The sequence below is a fragment of the Ictalurus furcatus genome, chromosome 12, assembly GCF_023375685.1.
Source record: "Ictalurus furcatus strain D&B chromosome 12, Billie_1.0, whole genome shotgun sequence".
In the NCBI taxonomy this organism is placed as follows: Eukaryota; Metazoa; Chordata; class Actinopteri; order Siluriformes; family Ictaluridae; genus Ictalurus; species Ictalurus furcatus.
In genome coordinates this window covers 6,917,721-6,940,407 of record NC_071266.1, presented here as the reverse complement: position 1 = coordinate 6,940,407, position 22,687 = coordinate 6,917,721, and the positions used below count along the sequence as shown (strand labels likewise).

Below are 22,687 nucleotides of genomic sequence, written 5' to 3'. Positions count from 1 at the left end.
ATAAAATGCATATCTTAGTGGCATCAATAATTGTAGCGTATACATTTCAGAAAGACTATAAATTTTTTTGTTAGGATATATTCTCACTTTACACTCAGTGTTTCAGGCTCAGTATACACTCTGATCAGGATAAAGCGGTTATTGAAGATAAATGAATATGAATGATGATGTTGAGGCACCAAGGAGTCTTTTAACAAACTTTACTAAGTTAATAAAGTACTGGAACAGCCCTTATGATTATCATGATGATTCACCTACGGACAGAGGCATGATGAGGGTGTGTTAGTACTGGAATGCGCTGGCTTTACACAATATGCGATTCTTCAGATGTGGTTTAACACAGTGTGATTTACGGTAATCTGTAGCTATAACCAAATATAGTACTGAAATTGGTTCATAGTGTGTGTTAATCCCTATTGCCACCTGGAGGACACCGGTGTGCATTACAGACTAAAATGTCTATATTAGGGTGCAAGTTTGACGTTGAATCGTTTGGTCAATTTCATTCCATCATGTGGTCATTTCTTTGAAAACACAATACAGAGCACAGTACCCCGGTACAGTCAAAGTTACATTACTGTGACATTACAGTATTTTATTGTTAAATCTGAGTGTCCACTGACACTCACTGACTAACACAATACAGAAACGTACTTCATTTACTATGGAGTTCATTCCCAGTGTAAAGTAATCATACGAGAAAGCAACACTGACGATTGCAAACGTTGAAAATTTCATGAAATTTATTTCGTTTATAACGTACATCACACTTTTAACAGGTTGATACATTTGCTGAGTTTTACCGGGACTAGCGCTTTATAAATGCAGAGAAGATCTAAGCGCATAAATTGTGGTTTGCGATCGCAATACGTCCGTCGCAGAGACGTAAAACGACGATTTGTTGGTGTAGGACTGCCCTTGTGAGCTTAAGTTACAGTCACAGCTGTATATTTACACACCTGGTAATAGAATTTTATGGAAGGAATGCAGTGTCGCTTTCACGTATGATTACTTTTACGTTTAATCTCAGCAGAGGAAAAGAGGAGACACCCGAAAAAGCGTTTTAAAACACCTACATAACACAACGTTTCTACAAAAAAAAAAGTCAAACTTGACAGTAATTCGGCATGCTGTCCACATCGACATCAACTTTCATTTGATCTGAAATACGCTCTTATCCAGAGCAACAAACACGTCAAGACTACCAGTGGTGTGTTAGATACATGTTTTAAGAGGTGAACGTGACGTACAGTACATGGAGCTCGACAGTTCTTACACACCATCTTGGTGGCAGTCCTAACTTGGTACCTCAAGCTGGGAAAGAAAGATACAACAGCTAAATTGCTAACCCTATTTGCATGCAGCTGGACGTTACATGGTTGCGCACCAAGATTTTAAGATGGCACAATACTATAAACTGAAAATAGCGCTACGTAAATCACACGCACACGTGGCTGACAGGATACGGCATTAATATACACACAATATACAGTACGACTAATGCAGAATTTCAACATAAAAACAAACAGGTCCACAAGGGGGCAGTGTGCAACAAATTGCATCAACATCAAAGCACATGCAGTACAGGTTTGAATTAAATACAACTTGTCTATGGGATTTACTTATAGCTGTGTAACAATGTGGAAAAACTCTAGTTGGTAGACTAGCTATGTCCTGTGCATGTGATTAGCCAGGCTTCAGTCCAGTCATTTTTTTTTTTATAGCTACAATATATGATTATTAGAGAAGAAATAGACCAACAATTTGCTGTGAAAAACAATCAAGGATGCAGTGAGTCTGCTCGTGATTCTGTTATAAGCAGTATTTTTCCATCATATCTCTGGAAGAATCTGCAATTATTATGTCCCTCTTAAGGCTTTAACAATACAGTTTACGTTGATTAGTGTCTTTATCCCTGGTCTTCATCACTGGCAGTGTTAGAGCGCTCCTGAAACACATAAGCAGGAAATGACGTGAGTGACATTTGGCTGCAAGATACTGTACTTAAATTTGCAGGTTTTCTATTGGAACAGCAAGGCCAATTCAATTGTTTTGGCTGTAGAATGAAGACATCTGGGTTTGAGATCAAAAGATGAACATGAGAGTTTAGAATTTCAACATTTATTTCCTGGTACTTATATGTAGATGTGTTAAACGACATAAAGCATAGAACCTTTTGTAATAAGACCACCCAATTTGTAGGCGAGCAAATATATTGGAACATGTGACTAAACATCTACTCTTGGTTTTGGCCTTTAGTTTCACCTGTGAAGACTGCATTTGTTGTTAAAAAAAGATAAGCCAACGTGAAGATCAGAGAGCATTCCATGGGAGAAAAGCAAGCCATTTGCAAGCTAAGAAAATAGGGAACCATTGCATAAGCATTGGGCGTAGCCAATACAACAATTTGGAGTGTCTTGAAAAGGAAAGAAACCACTGGTTTATTGAGCAACAGACACGGAATGGGTCGGCCAAGGAAACAAAAGCAGCTAATTTCAGAAACATTGTGAGAGCTGTGAAGAAAAACACAAAAACTACAGTTAGTGACATCACCAACAACCTCCACAGGGCAGGGGTGAATGAATCACATCCCTCATCTCAAATCCATCTTTTGATCTCAAACCCAAATGTCTTGAGTGTATATAGCACAAAGAAATGAATAGGCCGTGCCGTTCCAATAGTTTCGGAGGAGACTGTATTTCATGTTTTGTTTAATCGGCAATAAATGGTTTAGCAATACACTTAACTTCTATTTAAAAGAAAACACACTTAAAAAAGACAAATCCACACTGAACAAAAGAGAGTGATGCAGCGGCGCTTTAGTCCTAGTGTCCTTTAGTCTGTCCAGCTTTCTCACCTCCTCATCTGTACACTCTGTTCTTTTATGCTAATACTGCTGATGATAAGATCAGCACCATCATACTAGTCGTCTCGTGGATTGTTGTGTCTGCTGAGACTCGTATAGCTGTATGGCAGTCTGGAACTTTGAGTCCAACTTCCATTACTTCTATGTCTACTGTGAACTGTGCAATATTCCATTTGTCCTTTATCTGTATATAAACGAGGTGTTACTCATCTGTATATATTCATATTTGTATTCATCTGTACATGCATTGAGGTGTTCATAGTGTACATATTACCATTATTATTGTTTTTTTACTATTATTATTCTGATTTTTCTATTCCTATTATATATATATATATATTTTTAGACATTCATGTGTATTCTTTCTTTTTTGTGTAATTGAGCTGCTGTAACGAGGGAATATCCCCAGTGTGGGATCAATAAAGTTTTATCTTCTCCTATCTCATCCTATCTTATGTTAGAGTTCTCATTAATGTGATATTGAACGTTGCTAGAAAATGGTGGGTGAGACAAGAAACGCTTGCTCTTTTGTTTTTAGGAGCTAACAGCGAAACATTCCTGCTATCACTTGTGGTTGAGATTGCTGAGCCCCCCGTCCCCCCCATTAAACTCCATTGTAACTGCTCTATCAATAACAATGTCCCCGTGTCATATTAGCGCAGCACACAACTGCTAAGTTGTCATGATAATAACAAGCACACAGTACCAACAAACAAATTAGCACCAGAAATGCTAAACACATCACAGATATTTCAATCTAAACATATTTAATGCGTTTCTGGGAAGAGTTTACCTTTAACACTTTAGTGAAGAATCTAATTTATGCAACTCAGCTACGTGTTTTGGCTTTGCACTGAAGTTACAAGGCTAATGTAACAAACAACTAATAGATATCAAGACAAAATCTTCTATAAATATTTTCCAACACACTATAAACGCCGGCCTCATCCAATATTCAGTTCTTCAGACGTGGTTGAACACAGTGTGACCTATAAACAAATCTCTACTGTGTAGCTAAACACTGCGACATTATGACGGCAGCCATCTTTTTTTTTTTTCCTTGAAGCAATATTGCGTTATTCAGTCTCTTAGCATGGAGCCTCCCAAAGTTTGACAACTGAATTGTACCAGAATACACTGTAACCCAGCAATTTCACAAATTCATGTATTAAAAAAAAAAAAAAAAGACTATGTAGCATAACAATGTCATTTGAAGCAAGAACATGAAGATTTGGGCATTTTATTTCGAATTCTATTACATGTTAGTTACATTAGCCTCATAGTGCAAAACTAAATCAAAACACAAGTCTTGGTTGATGATTTACATTTGGGGTAGCAGGAGTTTTGTGTACATTTAATTTATTCGTAACTATTTCTTTAAAAGCCTTGTATGTGTGATGTGTGTGACTCACCTCCTCTCGTTCGTCCTCGGTGTCGTCATCACTGACGACAGGTTTGGCTCTGGTTCTCCCTCCCCTCCTCCTGCCCTTTCCTCTTTCAGCACTGCGCTCCTTTCGGCCCAGTTTAATCTTTACCTTCACTGAGCGAGCTGCCAATCATCAGACACACACACACACACACATATACACATGAGTTATACAGTTATGTTGACCCTTCATGTTAAGTCGCCTAATTAACCAACATCTCTTTGGCTCCCTGGCACCACAATCACCACAACTCACAACCAGTCTTCCTTTCGTTCCGTTCCAGAAACTCGTAACCTACAAATACCTTTTAAATACATTTTTAACAGCCCAGACCTTCATGGTAAAATAGGTACATGGACAGGCAAACCGTAACGGTGTTGCTCTACATACTAACAGTAGTGCTACAATTATGTATGTAACGATACACCCTGGTCTGATTCGATTTGATTCGCAATGCTGAGTTACACAATTTGATTACATTTTATTCTCAGAAAATTTGAACAAAACATTTGAATGAAGAAAAACAATGACTGAAGGCTCCTTTTTTTAAAAATTATTATTTCTGAATCGTAAACAATGCAAAACAATGTGCATTTTTGTCTATATAACACGAAATACATTAAACATGTTTATGAACAGGGGTTTAGTATTGTAAACAACATGTACTAAAGGTTAACCATATCTTAAAAATAAATAAATAAAGGTGATCCACGCACATTGTCACATTTTTGCATTGCAATGCATCATTACACCTCTAGCTACAATGCACACTCACACTCAGACTCGGAGCCTTCGTCCTGTTCCTCCTCCTCTTCCTCGCTCTCATCTCCTTCGCTCTCCTCCTCCTTCTCGATCTTTTGTCGCAGGCTGGTGAACACCGACTGCAGCACGATGGAGTCCTCGTAAATCTAAACACACAAAAATGATGATGAAAAAAAAAGAAATGATGAGCTTATGAGTTTATATCTGTATCAGTTCACATGTGTGTGCATGTGTGTGTGTGTGTGTGTGTGTGAGTGTGTGTATGGTTTCACACCAAAGAGCCCTCCAGGTTGAAGGTCTGAGCATTCTGACACAGCAGCATCACGTCTCTCTCCAGGTCATTCAGACTGCGATAGCGGTGGCTGCGGATACGCTCCTGCACAACACACACTTTATATCAGCTTTCAAAACACTTAAACATTTGTGTCATATTACTAAAACTATCGGTTTAGATCAAAACCTAAAGCAATTTACACTCTACTTCAATTAAATTCGCCTACCTTAATATTACAGAGTTACACATTTCTTTACTATAGTTCTAGCGCCTAGGTTTCTAGGCTAAAGCTCCTGACCTTAAGATTTTAGGCTAAAATTCCTGGGATTAAGTTTCTAGGCTAAAGCTCCTGACCTTAAGATTTTAGGCTAAAATTCCTGGGATTAAGTTTCTAGGCTAAAGCTCCTGACCTTAAGATTTTAGGCTAAAATTCCTGGGATTAAGTTTCTAAACTTAAACTCCTGGGTTTAAAATTTTGGGCTAAAATTCCTGGGATTACGTTTCTAGGCTAAAGCTCCTGACCTTAAGATTTTAGGCTAAAATTCCTGGGATTAAGTTTCTAGGCTAAAGTTCCTGGGTTTAAGATTTTAGGATAAAAATCCTGGGATTAGGTTTCTAGTCAAAATTGCCTGGGTTTAAATTTCTAAAATAAAAACCCTGGGATTATGTTTCTAGGCTCAAGTTCCTAAGATTTTAGGCCAAAATTCCTGGGATTAAGTTTCTAAGCTAAAGCTCCTGGGTTTAAAATTTTGGGCTAAAATTCCTGGGATTACGTTTCTAGGCTAAAGGTTCTGGTTTTAAGATTTTAGGCTAAAATTTCTGGGATTAGGTTTCTAAACTAAAGTTACTGATCATAAATTTATAGGCTTAAAATCCAACTTTAGGCTAAAGTTGCGAGGCTTATGATTCTAGATTTAAATTCCGGTTTTAATTTTCTAGGCTAAAGTTTGTGGGCTTAATTTTCCAGTCTTAAATTTCTGATTTTAAGTTTGTAGGCTAAAGTTTCTGGATTTACGATTCTTGACTTAAATTCCTGAAATAGTTTCTGGGAAGAAGTTTCTTGGCTATAGTTCCTGGATTTAAATTCCTGTATTTATATTCCTGATTTAACTCCTGAGCATAGGTTTCTAGGCTTTTGGAAGCATATTCCAAAAAAAAAAAAAAACCCTTAAAGGGTCAGAGTACATATAATCCTAGGCTAACATTACTTTCTGGTATGAAAGTGATGAATTAACACTTACAGAACAATGTCAATGTGTAATCTTGAGTGACTGTGTGGTACGTAGTTAGGAATGAATGCATGTGTGTTCATACAGTGAGGGAAAAAAGTATTTGATCCCCTGCTGATTTTGTATGTTTACCCACTGACAAAGAAATGATCAGTCTATAACTTTAATGGTAGATTTATTTGAACAGTGAGAGACAGAATAACAACAAAAAAATCCAGAAAAACGCACATCAAAAATGTTATAAATTGATTTGCATTTTAATGAGGGAAATAAGTATTTGACCCCTCTGCAAAACATGACTTAGTACTTGGTTTAAAAACCCTTGTTGGCAATCACAGAGGTCAGACGTTTCTTGTAGTTGGCCACCAGGTTTGCACACATCTCAGGAGGGATTTTGTCCCACTCCTCTTTGCAGATCTTCTCCAAGTCATTAAGGTTTCGAGGCTGACGTTTGGCAACTCGAACCTTCAGCTCTCTCCACAGATTTTCTATGGGATTAAGGTCTGGAGACTGCCTAGGTTACTCCAGGACCTTAATGTGCTTCTTCTTGAGCCACTCCTTTGTTGCCTTGGCCGTGTGTTTTGGGTCATTGTCATGCTGGAATATCCATCCACGACCCATTTTCAATGCCCTGTCTGAGGGAAGGAGGTTTTCACACAAGATTTGACGGTACATGGCCCCGTCCATCGTCCCTTTGATGCGGTGAAGTTGTCCTGTCCCCTTAGCAGAAAAAAAACCCCAATGCATAATGTTTCCACCTCCATGTTTGACGGTGGGGATGGTGTTCCAGGGGTCATAGGCAGCATTCCTCCTCCTCCAAACACGGCGAGTTGAGTTGATGCCAAAGAGCTCCATTTTGGTCTCATCTGACCACAACACTTTCACCCAGTTGTCCTCAGAATCATTCAGATGTTCATTGGCAAACTTCAGACAGGCATGTATATGTGTTTTCTTGAGCAGTGGACCTTGCGCGCGCTGCAGGATTTCAGTCCTTCACGGCGTAGTGTGTTACCAATTGTTTTCTTGGTGACTATGGTCCCAGCTGCCTTGAGATCATTGACAAGATCCTCCCGTGTAGTTCTGGGCTGATTCCTCACTGTTCTCATGATCATTGCAACTCCACGAGGTGAGATCTTGCATGGAGCCCCAGGCCGAGGGAGATTGACAGTTCTTTTGTGTTTCTTCCATTTGCGAATAATCGCACCAACTGTTGTCCCCTTCTCACCAAGCTGCTTGGCAATGGTCTTGTAGCCCATTCCAGACTTGTGTAGGTCTACAGTCTTGTCCCTGACATCCTTGGAGAGCTCTTTGGTCTTGGCCATGGGGGAGAGTTTGGAATATGACTGATTGATTGCTTCTGTGGACAGGTGTCTTTTATACAGGTAAGAAACTGAGATTAGGAGCACTCCCTTTAAGAGTGTGCTCCTAATCTCAGCTCGTTACCTGTATAAAAGACACCTGGGAGCCAGAAATCTTTCTGATTGAGAGGGGGTCAAATACTTATTTCCCTCATTAAAATGCAAATTAATTTATAAAATTTTTGACATGCGTTTTTCTGGATTTTTTTGTTGTTATTCTGTCTCTCACTGTTCAAATACAACTACCATTAAAATTATAGACTGATCATTTCTTTGTCAGTGGGCAAACGTACAAAATCAGCAGGGGATCAAATACTTTTTTCCCTCACTGTATGTGCAGGTGTGAGCATTCACCTTGATCTTGCGGAAGTCGACAGGTCTACGGATCAGCTCGTAGTACTCAGGGAGCTCTTTACGAGACGGAAGCTGGATGAAGACTTCGCTCAGCTGTCGGCCATTACTGCTGCGAGACCAAGGAGAGGGTTTAGAGTACGCGGAGAAACATTCGAATATGTATGTCTCAGTTATTTACGATCATGGCGTATCACTTTTATGCTTGCAGCTTGAAATAAAAACATGTCTAGGCTTCTATTTTGCTCCCTTTCGAGGGTATTTTCTACCAGAACAAAATTCAAAACAATATATTTTGGACGTCAAGCACAGGTCAAAGAACACATACGTAACCAGTTTCTCACCTCTCTTTGTATTTAATAACAGCTTCCACAATCTTCTTCATCTTCTTGGTGAGGCTGGGCGGGTTCGGGGTTATCTTCTCGGCCGGAGGTCGCCCACGCTTCTTCTGTCTCTTACTGTCCTCATCTTTGTCTCTTGCGCCACGTGTCCCTGATGTAGATGGACCAGCATCAAGGTCACGATCACGCTTCCTCTTTCGGGTCGTCTTTTTGTGGCGCACTTCCTCCTCAATCTCGTCCAGTGTGCCTTCCTCTATCGCCTGCATGGAGGAAAAGGTGATGGGAAAAACATTGATGAATGAGTTCTTTACTTTCTAAACTGTAGCAGTTATAACTGACCATTTTAAAAATTCTGCTACAGTTGCATCCTTTTTTTTCTCCTCCAGACACAGTGACCTCTGACCTTGAGCCACTGTTTCTCAGTGAGCGAGTCGCTGTAGTCCACTTCCTTCCTTTGGCGTGAGCCGCGGCCGAACATCTTCTCTGCCTCCTCCTCACACGTGAGTCGCTCGACCTCAGCGTCGTCTTTCATGATCCACGTAGGCAACTCGTCTTCCTCCATGAGCCGAGGCCTGCGCTTCGGGTTCCGAGCCTCTTCACGACGCCGGTCCAAATCCATACGCTGCACATAGGGGATAATGCTCTAAACTATTGCTTTTTTTGTGGGAATTTTAAATGTGTGGCTTGTAACTTTAAAGAGACTAGTTACACATTCACTGAGTTCAGAAGTCTAAAACTGATTGGAACTACATGCAATAAGAACCTTCTGAATATGTAAGAGGAAGGCAAACCATAAAGTGATCAAACTCCTCTTCACTCCTTGCGATCATCTGATTCACAGTTTCATCATCTGGAACTTCGTCCTCCTCCTGAAGAAACAAGGACAGAGAAGAAGAACGAGTGAGAACTTTAATCACTCTGCAGAAGCACATGAACCGCATCGACTTACAAGTCAGTATGGACATTCAATATGTCAATGTCAAAAGATGTAATGAAAAATAATACCAAGATATAGGGCATATAAATATCTGACACCTCGTCCTGCTCCTCATGCTCCAGGATGGCCTGCAGGAACGCACGGCGCTCGTGACTGGATGATTTCTGGTCAAACATGCCTGCTTGGATGACCTTTTGGTCCACGTTGAGCTTGTACTTGGCCGCAGCAAGGATTTTCTCTTCTACACTGTTCACGGTGCACAAGCGCAGCACCCGCACCTCGTTCTGCTGCCCGATACGATGAGCTCGGTCCTGAGCCTGCAAGTCCTACAAGAGGGAAAGAAAGAGAAAGATGAGTATGGCATTCTCAAAAATATCGTCTTTATTCGGGAACTGCCAATCGTTAATATTACAAATCACACATATAATATAATGTAGTTAATTTGGACTCCATGTCGTGTTATTTAACGTCTGTTACCGAGCGAGGGCTCAGTGTTCAGGTCACTGTATTACCTGGTGAGGGTTCCAGTCACTGTCAAAGATGACCACCGTGTCTGCGCTCTGCAGGTTGAGTCCGAGACCCCCCGCCCTGGTGCTCAGCAGGAAGATGAAGTACTGTGACTCGGGATCATTAAACGTCTTTAGCAGCATGCCACGGTCCTCTGCCTTAGTGGTACCTATGTATAAAACGCCAAAACAAGAAGAGTTACTGCTGTAAGGTCAATACAGGCTCAACATTTGATTTACTTAGTAATTATTATTGCAGGATGATCTCATTGAACATGTTCAGTTTTTCTTATTGCTTAAAAACCTGAAAAACTGAAACCCTAAAACCTCACCATTATGTCTTTAATCTCTATGTTTTGATTCATGCGTTGAAATTATTATTATTATTATTATTATTATTTCCTGAGTGATCAGTGGACATTTTTATAAAATATCTATTTTATTTAACTAAAAAGAGCATCCCTGAGGTGCGTTATCTGGGTTATCTACAGTTCACCATCACCCAGAGGTGTCGTCACGTCTGGAGGAGATGATGTATATTCTTAAAACTTGTCATGAACCTGAGTTTAAGGCGTTGATGTGACATCTTGGGGGTCAATTTGTTAGACAGCAAAGATACAACAGCCCTTAACAACAATTAAAATAACTTACATTATTACTTACATTGTAAATAAATGTTACATAAAATTAACATAAAATGCATATTGCTATGATAGCTTTAGGACTGCAATTGTCATTTGCTTGTATTTTCTCATTTTTGTAAGTCGCTTTGGATAAAATGGTCTGCTAAATGAATAAATGTAAATGTCATGAACAGTTTTGCACTCAAGTCTCCATCAGCAAACGAGGCAGCAGTGGCTTAACGGTTAAGGCTCTGGGTTACTGATCGGAAGGTTGGGGGTTCAAGCCCCTGCACTGCCAAGCTGCCGCTGTTGGGCCCTTGAGTAAGGCCCTTAACCCGCTTTGCTCCAGTGGTGCTGACCCTACCCATGACATGCTGGGGTATGAGGAAAAAAAGAATTTCACTGTGCATATGTATGTGTGATCAATAAAGACTTGTTAACTTTGGCAAAATAGACTTCAAGTGAAAACTATAATGAATTTTCCTGGTTACACAATTGCACTTTTTGACCATGTAGTACACAGTTATAGAAGGGATTTATTTATAATTGCACTATCCATTGTCACCCAGATGAGGATGGGTTCCCTTATGAGTCTGGTTCCTCTCAAGGTTTCTTCCTCATATTGTCTCAGGTAGTTCTTCCTTTCCACTGTCGCCTCTGGCTTGCTCGTTAAGGATAAATCTATAAATTTAAAATTTATAACGTGAATTGATATATTTCTGTAAAGTTGCTTTGTGACATTGTACATTGTTAAAAGCGTTATACAAATAAAACTGAATTGAATATTATTGTGATACAAGGTAGGGCTGTGCAATTCATTGTACTTTAATCATAATCCATTTTTGGCTTCCTCAAGTATTGACTGGCTTAATATTTAATATATGTTTATTGCTACTTTTAAATAATATCAAGGTTCAGCTTGAGTTGAGCATTCTGAGATACTTTTCTGTTCACCACGATTGGAAAGAGTGCTTAGTTGGGTTACTGTAGACATGCTCGTCTACAAAAGTTCCTATATTGTATAGATTGATGGGTGATGGGATAGAGAGTGACAGGGTATGAAATATATAACGGAGAGACACTGAGGATCGCATGTTCACAGGTCTAAAGGTTAAATAAATCTGAGGCATTTAAAGTGCACCTATTATGGTTTTTCAGATACTACCTTTCATGTAGTGTGTTATAGAGCTGTTTGTGAATGTAAAAAGTCTGCAAAGTTTCAAAATCAAAGTGCACGACAAACGGGGTTATTTACTTATTCTTTCCTTAAAGAAGGAAGTGATTCTGAACAGCTGAAACGAGTCGTTAGTAATTCCAGACGTACTTCCTGTTCAGACCTATGTAGGTTTCTAACAAAAAGCCCCGCTTTTGGTCTTCATCGGCTGCTGAAAGTCGTTACGGTAGTGGGCGTTTACTTTTTGAAATACGCTGACAGTGATCGACCAATCACAACAGACTGGGACATCTGACCAATCAGAGCAGAGTTTATAATGAGATTTAGAACGGATCATTTAACGAGTCGTTTGTGACACTGGGGGGAAAAAGGTAATGCTGCAGTTTAAATTATGAGCATGTTAAAGTGTTTTTTTGATCTTGGATGCATGTAAATCTATTGTACGAGACCTCTAAAACAAAATTAGAAAACCATAATAGGTGCGCTTTAATTGTAAATCAGCCAAGAATTCCTTCCCCTGGTTATTTTCACACCTCTAAGGACAAAAATAAGAAATTATAGAACATTTTGAATAAAAAAGAGAAAAGTACTGTAGAAAGGGAGACAGGATTAGCTGCTGGTCATACCGTCCAGACGGAGGTATTTAAAGTTGCGGTATGCGAAATAGTCTTCCATGATGGTCATCAGTGATGTCATCTGGCAGAAGAGCAGCACTTTGTGATTGGTCGCTCGAAGTTTGGGAAGAATCCGGTCCAGCACCTCAAACTTTCCAGAAGCTCGATACAGGTCAGGACTGGTTAAAGGTCAAAGGTTAAACAAAAAGGTCACTGTATGGGCTAACTCGATTATTACTTTCGAATGTTATGGCTACTTAAATCTTCATGAGGTGCTGAGGGACTCACCCTTGTACTATACCACCAGAGAAACCCAAGTGCTCAGAAAAGGACTCCTGCGTTAAGTGAAGTGTAGCATTAACATTAAAAAGGGCCCACAGTTCAAAAAGTGCTTTTAGACGTTTAAATTTTGAAAATATTACGATTTTTTAATGTAGAAGTGCCTTGTAAGAACCTGTTCTTAAAAAAGAAGCTAAAACTACTCTATCTATTTTACGTATTTTATTTTAAAAGCAACATAATATAGATCGTGCTGGTAAACAGAATGCTTTAATGCAGGTATAATATAGTACCTCAATCTGCTGGAACATGTAGGGATGATTACAGATCTTCCTCAACTGCATGATAGTGTTCATCAGAGTTTTAGTGCCGCCTTTACCCTGAAACACACACACACACACACACACGGTAATACTTTGTCATAACTCCTGCATTTAGATACAAAGCAATCGCAGAATGAAGTGTTTTTATACCACAGCGCTGTCGAATTCTCACATCTGATTGGTCAAAAGGTGTTGATTAATTTTCTATAACAGCAGCTCCGACAATAGTACTGGCTGCAAGGCAAATCACAAGGTGATATTACGGTGTTCGTTTGACTTAACAATAATACATCTAATCGTTAATATGGTGAAGTTTTCCGTGAGGACATGTTTATTTCACTTTTCTCGAAGGAGTCTCCAATGACTGCGTTTACATGGACAACAATAACCCACTCTTAATCTAATTAAGACCATAATTTGATTAAGAAACTACCATGTAAACAGCAACCTTAATCTAATTAAGGTCATAATCTAATTAAGCTCTAATCGAATTAAGACAGGTGGATTACTCCTGTTTTAATCGTATTATGGACGTGCATTACAGACATGTAAACACCTTAATCACATTATGAACGTCGTGTGAGAGTTTTCACCGCATTTTGCGACAGGACACGATCACACACGGCAGTTTTACGTTTTACGGCGAACAAGAGAGTTCGGCTGCGTCCCAAACTGCATACTTGCCTACTATAGGCCTGCAGTGGGGAAAAATACATGCATCTCGGCTACTATACAGTAGGTAAGCATGCGATTTGAGACGCAGCCCACGGCTTCAAGCAGTCGTCTATTTGCACGTATAGCTTGACTAATAATTAACCGCACTTGAAGCGTTCGTAAAAAATTTAAATAAAAACACCCAAAACTGTATACGGTACCATAACGAAGACGAACTGTATGTTGATATGGGAAATTCTGGAGCTCTATGTTCTATAACATGTAAAACGGGTACATGACAGGAGTATTCTAAAAGCGACTCATGTAAACACCTTTATCACATTATTACCTTACTTAGATTAAGGTCAATAATTAGATTATTGCTGTCCATGTAAACGTAGTCAATGTCAGTGACTATGTTTACATGGACAGAAGTAATCTAATTATTGACCTTATTCTGAATGACAATATTCTGATTAAGGTGTTTACATGAGTTGCTTTTAGAATACTCCTTTCATGTACTCGTTTTACATGTTATAGAACATAGAGCGATTAACGTCACACGTCATTACGTCACCGCGCCACGCCGTTCGACGTCCCTCCAGAATTTCACGTATCAATGTACAGTTCGTCTTCGTTATGGTACCGTATACAGTCTTGGGTGTTTCATTTTACGAAAGCTTTAAGTGCGGTTAATTATTTGTCAGGCTATACGTGCAAATAGACGACTACTTGAAGCCGTGGGCTGCGTCCCAAACCGCATACTTACCGTCTATATAGTGGCCGAAATGCATGTATTTCACCTACTATATAGCAGGTAAGTACGCGGTTTCGGACGCAGCAATGCTCTCTTGTTTGCCATCAAACGGTTGAGCACTGCCGTGTGTGTACGTGTCCTGTCGCAAAATGCGGTGAAAACTCCCACACGACGTAAATAGTGTGATTAAGGTGTGTACATGTCTGTAATACACGTCAATAATGCGACTAAAACAGGAATACTCCACATGTCTTAATTCGATTTGTGTTTAATTCCAGTATGACTTTAGTCGGATTATCTTTAATCTGTTTACATGGTAGTTTCTTAATCAGAGTATCTTCTTAATCAGGTCAATATCGGAATATTGCTGTCCATGTAAACGTACTGATAAATTCGTACCAGTCAGATTATAAAGCTAGAGGGTTTTGCACTTTGTGACATGTCAAATTGTGTCATATTCCCATTAATAAAAAGTTAAAAAAAGACACTGACTGTTTACAGCTCTTATCATACAAGTGATAACAGGAGCTTGTCTGATTTGTGGACATTCCACAACAGATTAAACGTACGTTGTGTCATTCTTTAATAAATTTCTCATCCTTGGCATATCGCTGTGGTATAAGAGGAACAAAACATGTCAGCACGTGCTGAAACATTAACTCAGCTTAGCGTCGGGCCGCATTACGCCACCCTGTTGTTGATTATTTTCCTATAACAGTACACCGCGTTGTGTTTTATTCTTTATTAAATACCACCTGCACATATCATTTTATTAGTTATTTCAGCTACAAGTTATCCATCATACTAAGGTCTGAACTAAGGACCTGACTACTTACCTTCTTGTCTTTTTCAGATCCATCGGTGAGCAGAACCCCTTTGGCCTGCATGTGTCTGTACAGAACCCTCTGCAGCGCTGACATATCACACTTTATCACGTATTCCACCTGCAGCAACACACAACGGACCACCCAAGTTCAGATTTATCATCCAACAGTGCAGCGATCGGGGTCCTCTTATTTTTTTTAAGCTTGTAAGCACTCTTAGCTAATACTAATCTAGGAACCTGACCCGTGTGAACTGACCTAGGAAAGAAGGTTGTTATCACATCTATGTTAAATGTTACGAAATAATTTGAAAAAGATTGCGAGTGATCATTTGTAATTTATGTTTCGTAAGTCTTTCCCTTAAACATCTGCCTGCAGCTGTATATTTTCACAAAAGATGTGCGAGTGTACGTGCTAAAGGTTCTCCTGACCTTCTCGGGCAGCTGAGCTTCCACCTCCTTCTTGAGCCGACGTAACAGGAAGGGGCGGAGCACTTTATGGAGACGGCGAATAATCAAGATGGTCTCCTCTTCGTTCAGGTCCACCTGTGTGCGAGAATGAGAGTTTTATATTAGGATGATTACAAATACAATTAGCCTTGTTAAACCATGTTTGGTGCATATGAATAAGTGTTAGTAATATCACAGTGAATTAATCTTTTGGAGGATCTAAAGACATTTTGACCTTAAAGCCTACACATGAAGTTTATCTACACAATGCTAAAGTGGTAGCTATAAGCTTCCTGTCTTTGTTACCATCGGAGATACGTAGCTCCAGTATAAAAACCACCAAACAGATCTCATCCAACTACTTAGGTGCGGGTTTTTTTGGCTGAAATATTTAGAAATGTGAAACATAATGTGGATTAAAAGAGGTGAAATTCACTAAAAACTGTTCAAAATAAGATACGACACACGATATGACAGTCAAATGAGTGCAGATGTGTGTGAGTGTGTGTTCCTAATGTGTATGTCTAGAAGAAACCCTTTTCACGAGCTCTAATCGAATGCTTTTTGCATCGGAGGTGTCACTGAGCACTGAATATATAACATAAAAGCAACCTAAACTACAATTTAGAGAATGTTTCTCATTACAAAATGATAAGAAACCTTCAAAATAATTGCTTTTTTTGTGTTTAAATGGCAGAAGTAGGTTTATGCAAATTTAAAACCTGCACTTCGGTCGTATTCACTTGCACATGCAATCAAACTGTGATTAGCATAGACTCTTCCCTGTGTTTCGTTTTGGACTCTTATGTAGACACATCCCAAACTCTATATTCATTAAAGTCTTCCATAAACTCTGTTCGTAAATTAGCTTGCACTATTCTTATTATGTCAGGCCCAGAGGGAATACAGTAAATAAACAAAAAACCACAACAAAGACTCAGACCTTCTCTCCAGTCATGGCAAAGGGGGCATTGAACCACTGCTCGAAGGTGCTGCAGCTCTTGAAGATGGTTGGCAGCAGGAAGTTGAGTAGTGCCCAGAGCTCAGGTAGCTTGTTCTGCAGCGGCGTCCCCGTCAGCAGGACGCGCCTTGGAGCTAGGTAGTGTGTGTTCAGCACCTGAGTCAGCTTACAGTGGTGATTCTTCATCCGGTGGCCCTCATCCACAATCATATACTTCCAGCGAATCTGGAACCACAGTCACAATGCATGCGAATGAGTTCAATGCAATGAGGGAAAACTGGACCAGCCTCTAATCTGGGCTTGAGGGGAAATTAGACAGACTCTGTCCATAGTGGCTGTAACCCTGCCACTTCCATCCTGTATTTGTGTGCCTACCTACGGCCATCTGGGGTCAAATCACATTTGACTACATGTAATGGACAGTGGACTGCGACCGTGGATCAAATCTATCCCATAGTAGTCAGCTGCAATTATGGAAGAGCAATAAAATTCACACACTTCTGACAATTTGGAAATACCAGAGCCATAACACCTTGCAGCTCTCGCCTGGATTCCCAATGAAGCTAAAAAGGGTTGAGCCTGGCTTGGATGGGAGACCTCCTGGGGAAAACTAAGGTTTCTGCTGGAAGTGGTATTAGTGAGGCCGGCAGGGGGTGCTCACCCTGTAGTCTTTGTGGGTCCTAATGCCCCAGTACAGTATGGGGACACTATACTGTAAAAACAGCACCGTCTTTCGGATGAGACATTAAACCGAGGTCCTGACTCTCTGGTCATTAACAATCCCAGGGCATTTCTCATAAAGTGTAAGGGTATAACCCCAGTGTCCTGGTGAAATTCCCCCATTGGCCCTAATCTAACAGGGCCCCCTAATAATCCCATCTCTGAATTTTCTACATCACTCTCTTCTCCACTAATAGCTGGTATGTGGTGTGTGTTCTGGCGCACTATGGCTGCCGTCGCATCATCCAGGTGGATGCTACACACTGGTGGTGGCTGAGGAGATCCCCCCCATACAATGTAATGCGCTATATAAATCTAAGGAATTATTATTATTATTATTATTATTATTATTATTAAATGCCAATCAGCCTACAGTGCATGTCTTTGGACTGTGGGAGGAAACCAGAGTACCTGGAGGAAACCCCCGAAGCACATGCAAACTCCGTGTATACAGGACGGAGGTGGGATTCAACCCCCAACCTTGGAAGTGCATAATTTCAAAATAAGTCTAATAAGGGTGGGCGAGAAGATGAAGGAGTCCTGCAAAACAAGTATTACCTTCGCCAGTACTTGTTTGTCTTTAATGATGTACTCGTAGGTGGTGAGAAGAACATTGAATTTGCCACTGCGGAGTTGAGGAACAAACGCCCGTCTGGCTGCAGGAGATCCCTGGGCACATAAATATCAATTTTTAAATCAGTGTGGTTTCGATTTAAAGATCCTTAATTTTGTGATCAAAAACAAGCCTTTTGTGCTTTTGTGTGCTGAAACTCACCTTGTACGAGACTTTCACTACGGACGGGGCCCATTTGTCAAACTCGTACACCCAGTTAGAAAGAGTTCTGTCCGGAACAACGCATACTTTAAAATGAAGCAAGAAACATAGAAATAAACGAATGTTTTTGAAACAGCACCGTGTCACTCACGAGAGCGGTACGATGATGAGATAGGGCCCGTTGAGGCGTTTGTACTCCATGAGGTAGGTGATGAGCGCGATGGTCTGGATGGTCTTTCCTAAACCCATTTCATCAGCTAGGATTCCATTCAGATTATTATTGTACAGGGACACCAGCCACTCCAAACCCTTAATCTGTTAGAAGTGAAGAGAATAGAGTTCAAATTGAATCACAGATTGCATTATTGCTATTTAGGGAATAAAAGAAGGGTCAAACATATATTTTTTTAAATGTGCAGTTGTATTTGAGAACTTGCATACATATATATATATTAAAAAAAAAGACAAATGAAATGGAATGTGCAAATGTATAAGAAAACTAAAAATGTGTAAAAATACATGAAAACACTGCATGTTAAATGGATTGGAATATGCAATCTCAAAATCATCCTAGCCTAGCTTGCTAGAAAAAGTTTTACCAGACAAAAATATATTAGCATAACGTTATAGCCTCATCTACCAGCTTAATTATGCAATATACGTATGTATGCAATATGTAGCCTTAGCTGAACAGAACGTCTTCTGGCATTTAGTAGTTAGCTAAGTGTTGCTGTCAGTTACTTTTCAGAATGGGTTGTTTTTATATACACACACACACACACACACACACACATATATATGTTTCATTATGATTTCTGCCTCACTGCTTCTGGATTTTCGTTGCTCCGATATACCGTAACATTAATCTATTCGAGCCATTATAGAGCTTTCTATTCACACTCATTCAGGTGTAGAATTGAAACACGGTGTCACATATTAACAGCACTTCCCATTTCTCTGTAATTGCCATTAGATTACGTTTAACATTTACAATTAAAGATATATTTCTTAATATTTATATTCGTTTTCTGAGAACCCTTTTCATTTCAAGTGAGCAGACTTACAGCTATAACTAAAATAATAACCGTAACAACTAGAGATGCACCGATGTATCGATATTGGCCGATAAAGGCAATTTTTCACACTATCGGCCATCGGACGAAAAACATCCGTTTAAAAACATCCGATGATCAGGGCCGATTATATCCTGTCCATCAAAAGAGGGCGGGAAAACACATAAATTCCGTGCTGTGTGTAAAGAAGATGTCTCTTGTGTGGAATGATGACAAAACTGCAGTTTGTAATCTCCGTAAGCTCTGCACTGCTAAAATTTTACACCGGAAGTGAGCAGCAGTGAAGCGGGAGTTTCGGCGTCAAGTCTAATTTTTAAAAAAAAATTTGCCGAGCTGCTCACGCTTAATTAAAGCGCCAGTACACCATTGAAAAATTTAAATGAAGTTGAGTTGACAAAAAAGTATATATTGCACAGAAAAATATATTTGTAGCGTAGTACATTTCATATCCACTTAATGTTAATATATAAAAAAGTTGATATTATATATCACCAGTTTGATGTCAGTGATGAAGTAGAAATGCTTGTGTTTGTGATGAGTGAATGTGAGACTAACAGGAGGTTTTTTAGAATTCAGTCAATGTTAATATGAATTTATAACATTCAATAAGTTAATAATCTTACTTTAATCTTCAGAATTTAGTTCATGTGTTCATGTTAATTTGAGTAATGTGTTTTCTGACCAGTTACTGTGAAACAACTTGTTGAAATTTAGAGAATAAAGTTTTTATTTGCATTTTCTTCAGAATTGTGGAATTAATTATTAGTAATTTAAAAGAAGGCATAAAAGGCAGAACTATAGGCATCGGTTATCGGTATTGACTGAGAAATTTAGTATCGGTGCATCTCTAGTAATAACCGTAATACTGGTTATCTCCATGTTATGTATGGAGATACACAGTAGGTTTGATTCCTGAAATGAAAATGAACTTGAAACACTTTAAGAACGCTGTGTAGGTGGTGAAAGACTAAATGAAAGTGACACACACTGGTTTTACCTGATACTGTTTGAGCTGCCCGTTGACCAACAGGGACGACTGTCTGTCCACCTTTTCAGTGACTGCGTGAGCCACTGCGTAGTACGACTGCAGGCCACGTGCGAACGCAGCACCGCCGTACTCATCATCTACATCCTGCTTAGCATGCCTACAAAATAAACAAACACACACACACACACACAACATTCAATTATATTTAAATCATCCAAGTGCTTTCTATTCAGGTCGCTCCCATCTAAGGGGTTCTTACTCAATGATATGACGAGCGTCCACTTCTGATACATCCTCGCTGTCTGGATCTGGAATCTTCTTCTTCTCTTCCAAAGGAGCCTGTGATGGCTGGGGCTGATCTTCCTCATCCTCCTTCAGTTAGGAAGAATGCAAACCATCAACATTAGAGCTGAGAGTGTTATAGGAATTTTAACTTAACAGTTAACACACTTAACCGTAAGATATTTTTTTTCCACCTGTTAGGACAAAGTGCTTTACATGTGAAACTTCTGAACCAGTTCTCTATAGAATTAAAGAGGGTGTTGTATTATTATTCACAAGGTCCCATGTGTATTGAAGCTGTCAGTATGATAAATAATCAAACATTTATACTATTTTACTCGATGTATTTGTATATGAAAGCAAAAAAATCTCATTTTAGTCAACAAACATATGTCTATCATTGCAGACCTTTGGACTAATGAACTCTTCTTGCATGATGCTAGACTCAGAATAAATGAATGTTACTTCTCTTAATCAGGTATTTTTATATTTTCAAGTTTCTAACTATGTGCCCTAAAAGTGAGTAAAAGTACATAAGTTGATAAGTTTTCAACAAACACTCAACGGCGCCATTATTTTATACACTAAATAGTGAATTAATTAATTAATTAATTAATTATGTATGGTGGGTCAAGAACTTTTGACACTGTCCACTATATATTGTTCTGAAAACTACAGAATTTCCAGAACTGAGGTATGTTTCTCTTCCTCAACCTCTAAAGCCTCTTTCACATTTTAAAGAAAAATCTGGTTACCCCCAAGATTAGAAAGTTAGTAAAGACATATCTATATCTACCTATCTTATTATATATAAGAGGTGAAGACAATGGATCATAAAAATGACGTATACTTAAAAATGTACAACTGAAGTGGAAAAAAATCTGAGAGAATGTTGGTTAAAAAAAATGTTGATAAAAAAATTTTATTATTGCCTAATGATTTTCTCTGTTTAAGAAAGTGAACCAATCTGCACTTTCTGTTGTTTACGCAATACAAACACGCAGTCTAGCACTACTACAGTCCGCTCTGTCTGAATCAACCGCATTCGAATATTAAAAATAGTTGTAGTGAATGTGAATGGACATTCAAAAAAGATTTTACAGCCCTACTGTAAATAATATACTGTATACGCATTACAAGTGGATTTGTATTTTGTTCTTTCTTGTAAAATATTTTCAACATAATACATAAACAACGCCACTAGCTGCATCACCTCGTCCTCCTCGGAACCCGTGTCCTCGCTGTCTGATCTCGGAGCCACCTCATATCTACAAACAAAAACAGAACAATGTTTCAGAACAATGCCATCCCTCTATAAACCCAGCTATGCGAGTGAAAACCCTCAGGCCAGACTATCAAATTCTCACCCAGGGTTCATCTCCAGCCAGGTGTCCAGCTGTCCCGCTTTAGGAGCGTCCACTCCGCTCAGGATCTTCCCGCTGTCCACGTGGATCACCTTCACAGGCAGGTCGCTCATCTGACTCGTCTCGTCCAGCGGCTATGAGGGAAAGAAGGTGCACAGATGCTCAATCACGATGTGCTAATTTAAAACAACATCACATTAAATATTATTTATATTTAAAGTGCAATAAGACCAGATTCAAATCAGAGGAAATAAAAAAAAATTTCATATATTATTTCAACTCCTTAAAGTCTCTGGTTATTACTTAGTCATTTTTAAAGCACATTATTCAGTAACTAGCATGAATTATTCAGTAACTACACTCACTGAATGAGGAACACGATGAGTCATTTAACATTAGCATTTAACATTAGCTTGTCCAAATCTTTATATAATTAAACAATTACTTCAAACAACTTCATCCGGTTGCACAATCTTGTATAAATCTCTAATATGGTATCCATAGGTAAAATGTGTAGAGTATTTGTTGAGGAACTCAACAAGGAATCCGCATAAACAGTTCAAAATTCTGGAATTGAACTTAGAACATTAGATCTTCTACTGTCATCAATGTAATTATTATTCACTGCTCACTAATGGCAGTTTCTAACAAACAGACATTGAGAAAATGTTAATCAGAACGTTTACGTGGACAACAATAATCCAATATTAACCTGATTAAGACGATACTCTGATTAAGAAACTACCATGTAAACAGCAATTTTTACTTACCTTTAT

The 22,687-nt window shown here is 39.1% G+C and overlaps 1 protein-coding gene across 3 annotated transcripts in view; it reads right to left on the bottom strand.

The window, feature by feature from the left end:
- Window positions 1-563: 563 nt before the first annotated feature.
- LOC128615783 (transcription activator BRG1) overlaps window positions 564-22,687 on the bottom strand; it is a 31,323-nt gene continuing 9,199 nt past the window's right edge. Inside the window, exons 12-34 of one of the 3 annotated variants that reach the window (XM_053638116.1) lie at window positions 21,915-22,045; window positions 21,761-21,815; window positions 20,525-20,637; window positions 20,275-20,422; window positions 18,356-18,519; window positions 18,205-18,271; window positions 17,988-18,098; window positions 16,692-16,934; window positions 15,731-15,844; window positions 15,312-15,419; window positions 13,035-13,121; window positions 12,751-12,797; window positions 12,475-12,641; window positions 10,058-10,221; window positions 9,614-9,871; window positions 9,400-9,477; window positions 9,012-9,230; window positions 8,612-8,868; window positions 8,271-8,379; window positions 5,330-5,431; window positions 5,069-5,201; window positions 4,279-4,415; window positions 564-1,948 (exon numbers count right to left, since the gene is read on the bottom strand). In XM_053638116.1, the coding sequence (XP_053494091.1) occupies window positions 1,910-1,948; window positions 4,279-4,415; window positions 5,069-5,201; window positions 5,330-5,431; window positions 8,271-8,379; window positions 8,612-8,868; window positions 9,012-9,230; window positions 9,400-9,477; window positions 9,614-9,871; window positions 10,058-10,221; window positions 12,475-12,641; window positions 12,751-12,797; window positions 13,035-13,121; window positions 15,312-15,419; window positions 15,731-15,844; window positions 16,692-16,934; window positions 17,988-18,098; window positions 18,205-18,271; window positions 18,356-18,519; window positions 20,275-20,422; window positions 20,525-20,637; window positions 21,761-21,815; window positions 21,915-22,045 (3,051 nt within the window). In that variant the 3' untranslated portion in view covers window positions 564-1,909. The remainder of the gene's footprint in view (window positions 1,949-4,278; window positions 4,416-5,068; window positions 5,202-5,329; window positions 5,432-8,270; window positions 8,380-8,611; window positions 8,869-9,011; window positions 9,231-9,399; window positions 9,478-9,613; window positions 9,872-10,057; window positions 10,222-12,474; window positions 12,642-12,750; window positions 12,798-13,034; window positions 13,122-15,311; window positions 15,420-15,730; window positions 15,845-16,691; window positions 16,935-17,987; window positions 18,099-18,204; window positions 18,272-18,355; window positions 18,520-20,274; window positions 20,423-20,524; window positions 20,638-21,760; window positions 21,816-21,914; window positions 22,046-22,687) is intronic. The other 2 variants (XM_053638114.1, XM_053638115.1) reach the window with 2 other exon arrangements.